This window comes from Merops nubicus, unplaced genomic scaffold (genome assembly GCF_000691845.1).
Source record: "Merops nubicus isolate BGI_N331 unplaced genomic scaffold, ASM69184v1 scaffold19218, whole genome shotgun sequence".
Lineage (NCBI taxonomy): Eukaryota > Metazoa > Chordata > Aves > Coraciiformes > Meropidae > Merops > Merops nubicus.
Genome location: NW_008627941.1, coordinates 703 through 4,168, shown reverse-complemented (window position 1 = coordinate 4,168; position 3,466 = coordinate 703). Strand labels below are relative to the sequence as shown.

The window sequence follows — 3,466 nt, the reverse complement described above, 5'->3', positions numbered from 1 at the left end:
GGCTCAGCAAGAGCCAGTGGCTACTGCAATCATTCACCTCACTTCTTGGGTTAAGAGCATTTATAATTTGCCTTCATCCCATCCCCACTCAGTGCAGTGTTCTTAATTTGGCTAATTAACTTTGTCTTATTAAAAGAAGACATGGTATTAACAACCATAAACAACTGTGTCTACTTCTACTGGAATTATGTTAACCTACAAGATGACAATTCTAGGTTCTTTACACCTTCCAGTGATCCCTTGTTCCAGAGCAGAGAGGGAGCAAGCACAGAGGCATGAGTAGCTGAGCATATTTAGTACTCAGTCATTATCTACAAGCAGATTTTTCTCACAGGAGAGCAAACTGCATACAGTTTTGGTCCATTTCTCTCCTTTGTAAGGAGACTCCTTCAGTCAGTTGGTGTGTGAACTTGCTGCTACTGCAGCCCACTCCATGAGTGGGACTGGACAGTCTTTTTTCCTATGATCTTGGAAAAGATAAGACACCATGCATACAATGCCCCTCAGCCTGTAGGCATCTACAGTTGACTAACTTGAACTTAAGGTGTCTAAACTTCCTCCTCAGCAGCTGATGGTGAGAAGGAGGTATTTTTTCCTTCTGCACATCTCAGAATGTTGATGGGTTGCAGTTGCTTTCAGTATGTGCTGATTTGTGCGTGGACTACTCAAACAAGACTGATTGTCTCTGACTAGCTGCCTAATTTTACACTAGTAAAATCGAATGAGTGTGAACATGGTCAGAGGAAAGAACACCTCTGTTCTCAAAAGTTGTCCAAGTGGCAGCTTAGGACCCTCAGGGGCTCACTCAGTTATAGGAGGCTGCCTGTACTGTAATACTTACATCTCAGCCAACCATCATAGGCTCCTGTTATAGTTAATGGAGAGAAACAGGCAGTTGTATGGCACAGTTCCATCCTTCTTGGTACAGACACCTAAAATAGGCCTATCTTTTGTGATGTTCATGAAATATTACAAAATATTAGTTTTAGAAGTGAGCAGAGTTCCAGTTATTCCTTCTAACACAGACAGACCCTCAACGACGCCCACCAAAATCTGTTCATTTACCTTGTTTATGTCCCTGAGCAGCTTTACAGGAGGAAAGTTCCTGCCACGCTGATCTAAAGGGGCAGTTTAGGCAAGCTGCATTTTCCACCTAAATATTGTGTAAGATCTAGATGATATTCTGTGCATAGTCAGTGGTGGGTTCTGTAGCACCTGATTTCAACAGATTACCTGGAAACAGCACCATCCAAAAGCACCTTATGAATCCACAACTCACTTTCCCTTGATAGCTCTCATACTCACCATAGTCACAGAGCACTACTAACAATAGATTTGAAAAATCTTTCAACATCTGTTTCATTCTGGCCAGTGAGATCCCAGGTCCTTTTACTCCTCATGTCCTTATTCAGCTCTGAAGTACAGGCACTTTTTTCCAAGAACACCTGAAAATTAAAAAATTACAGCTGTATTGCCTTTGCTTCATAAAATACAAGGAGGAACATTTACCACTAGCAAGTCAAAAACATATATTATTGATTAACACTTCTCTCATTTACTTAACAATTAGTAATACTGTATCAATGGATCTGAATAAACAAATAAGCACAACTACAACTCACTCTACAATGAGTTTCCCCTCCGTAAATGTCAGCTCCTGAGCCAGAACAACAGAGACAGGTCACAATGATTTACCTCTGCACTGCAGTAACTGCTGCTGTGCATGCTTTATACTAAGATCAAGACTTGTGACAGTATAATAACAAGCATTTTGTATAAGATGTAACTGAGCTCAGCATATATTGATAGTGAAGATTGATTGCTGCTACACAATTCATATCACTTACCAACTGCTTCCAAGCATGAAAGAGGCTTAGGAGAAAACTACCATTTTGGTCCTCGAACTACCCTGTTATTCAGGTCTAGTAATATATTAGCTATCTTACTAGATTTATAAAATACCTATAACTGCCTTTCATGTCATTTAGACTGAGCAGATAGAGAAGGTGCTAATTTCCACTTTTTTCTCCATCATTTTTTAAGTATACATTCCCTGTAGCCTCAGTTGAGCCAACAAAAACTAGAGTTTCTTTTGGCAGGTTTCACAATTTTATCTCCATGTGTTTTAAACTAGCCTTCACGAGTCTCTCAACAACCACATAGAACAGGTTGGAAGCACAATGACAGCAGTAAAACCAACAGTTTGCCTCAGAAACAGAAGCAGGGGAGAATCTAAAAAGAAAAGATTGAGCTCAAGGGAACTATACTCAAAACGTAAGAACTGCTGCTTTGTGCTGTATAGGAGCTCTGGCTATTCAGTCTTACTCTGCTCACCAGCACACAAACACACAGGAAAGTTCTTGTTCCATAAAGTTTACAACCTAATTTTATGAGAGCAATCTGGCACTGGAGAACGTAGGAGTGTAAAGGCAACACGCAGGAACCAGGTACAGCAAAATCAGGTACGTCTTGAGGAATCACAAACGAGCTAGTTCAACAATTACACTGCTAGACTTGTTTAACTAAGAGACAGCAGATGTGTTATTTGAAAGCTTTTTAAACCGTTCTCTGTGCCAAGTGGCTCGAGAGAATAATTTCTAAGAAAAGACTAACAGCATGGCTTAGCTCAGTAAAAGCCCATTACAATAATAGCTGCACATATCTGAAGGGAACAATCATCATCCGGCCCATGAACTTGACAAGGCTCCAGAAAGAATTAGATAGGGACAACGATACCGCCACCACCCACAATTTCACTTGATATGCCATAAATTACAGGAAGACAAACCTTATGCCTCAAGACAGGGCTGGGCTCCTAGCAGAGGGCTGTGGGGAGCCAGCCTGCCTCCGGGGGTGGCCGCGCCGAAACCGGGCCCCGCTACCGGCAGCAGGCACAGCATCGCCTCGAGGACGTCGTTCCTTTCCTCCTTCATTAATCCTGGTCGTTCAGCAAAACACAGGATCAAAAGTGGTCCAAGGAAGAAAAAGGAGCTTTCATTAAAAAAAAAAAAATAAAATAATTGTGATAAATGCCTTGGCCTCTAGCGTCAGCTGCTCAAGGAGAACAGCAGAAGTTACGCCGCGTTGCCGTAAACTGCTCTGAAATAAAAGAGGGGAAAACAGCTTTGTGGGCCACAAGCTGGATAATTTAATAGCTCCTTTTTGTTTCTATTTTTCAAATGGCTTTTACAAATTCTTTTAGGCAGTCGCACACTGACAGGTGAAATCAAATAATCCTAATCTTAGTCTAACGAGTGACGTGCTGCAGAGAAGAAATGAAGCTATGGAAGGGAGAATAAATGCTCAGGAAGGAAGGAGAAAGCCTGTGTGGGAGAGCACTCCTGAGATAGTTGCCTTACACCTTAATTTGCACACCAGCCCGACCAAGGGAAAAGCAGCATGGTTCACGAGACAGGAGACCTGACTTCAGTTCTGCTCCTGCCACCCAGGCATAGAACGTCAGCAA

The 3,466-nt window shown here is 42.0% G+C and overlaps 1 protein-coding gene across 1 annotated transcript in view; it reads right to left on the bottom strand.

Annotated features, from left to right (window-relative positions):
• The window catches only part of LOC103778903 (thrombospondin type-1 domain-containing protein 1-like), a gene marked incomplete at its 3' end in the record, with an annotated part of 13,541 nt that extends 12,094 nt beyond the window's left edge, over positions 1 to 1,447 (bottom strand). Inside the window, exon 1 of the mRNA XM_008946518.1 lies at positions 1,306 to 1,447. Within this exon, the coding sequence (XP_008944766.1) occupies positions 1,306 to 1,363 (58 nt within the window). The remainder of the gene's footprint in view (positions 1 to 1,305) is intronic.
• Positions 1,448 to 3,466: the final 2,019 nt, after the last annotated feature.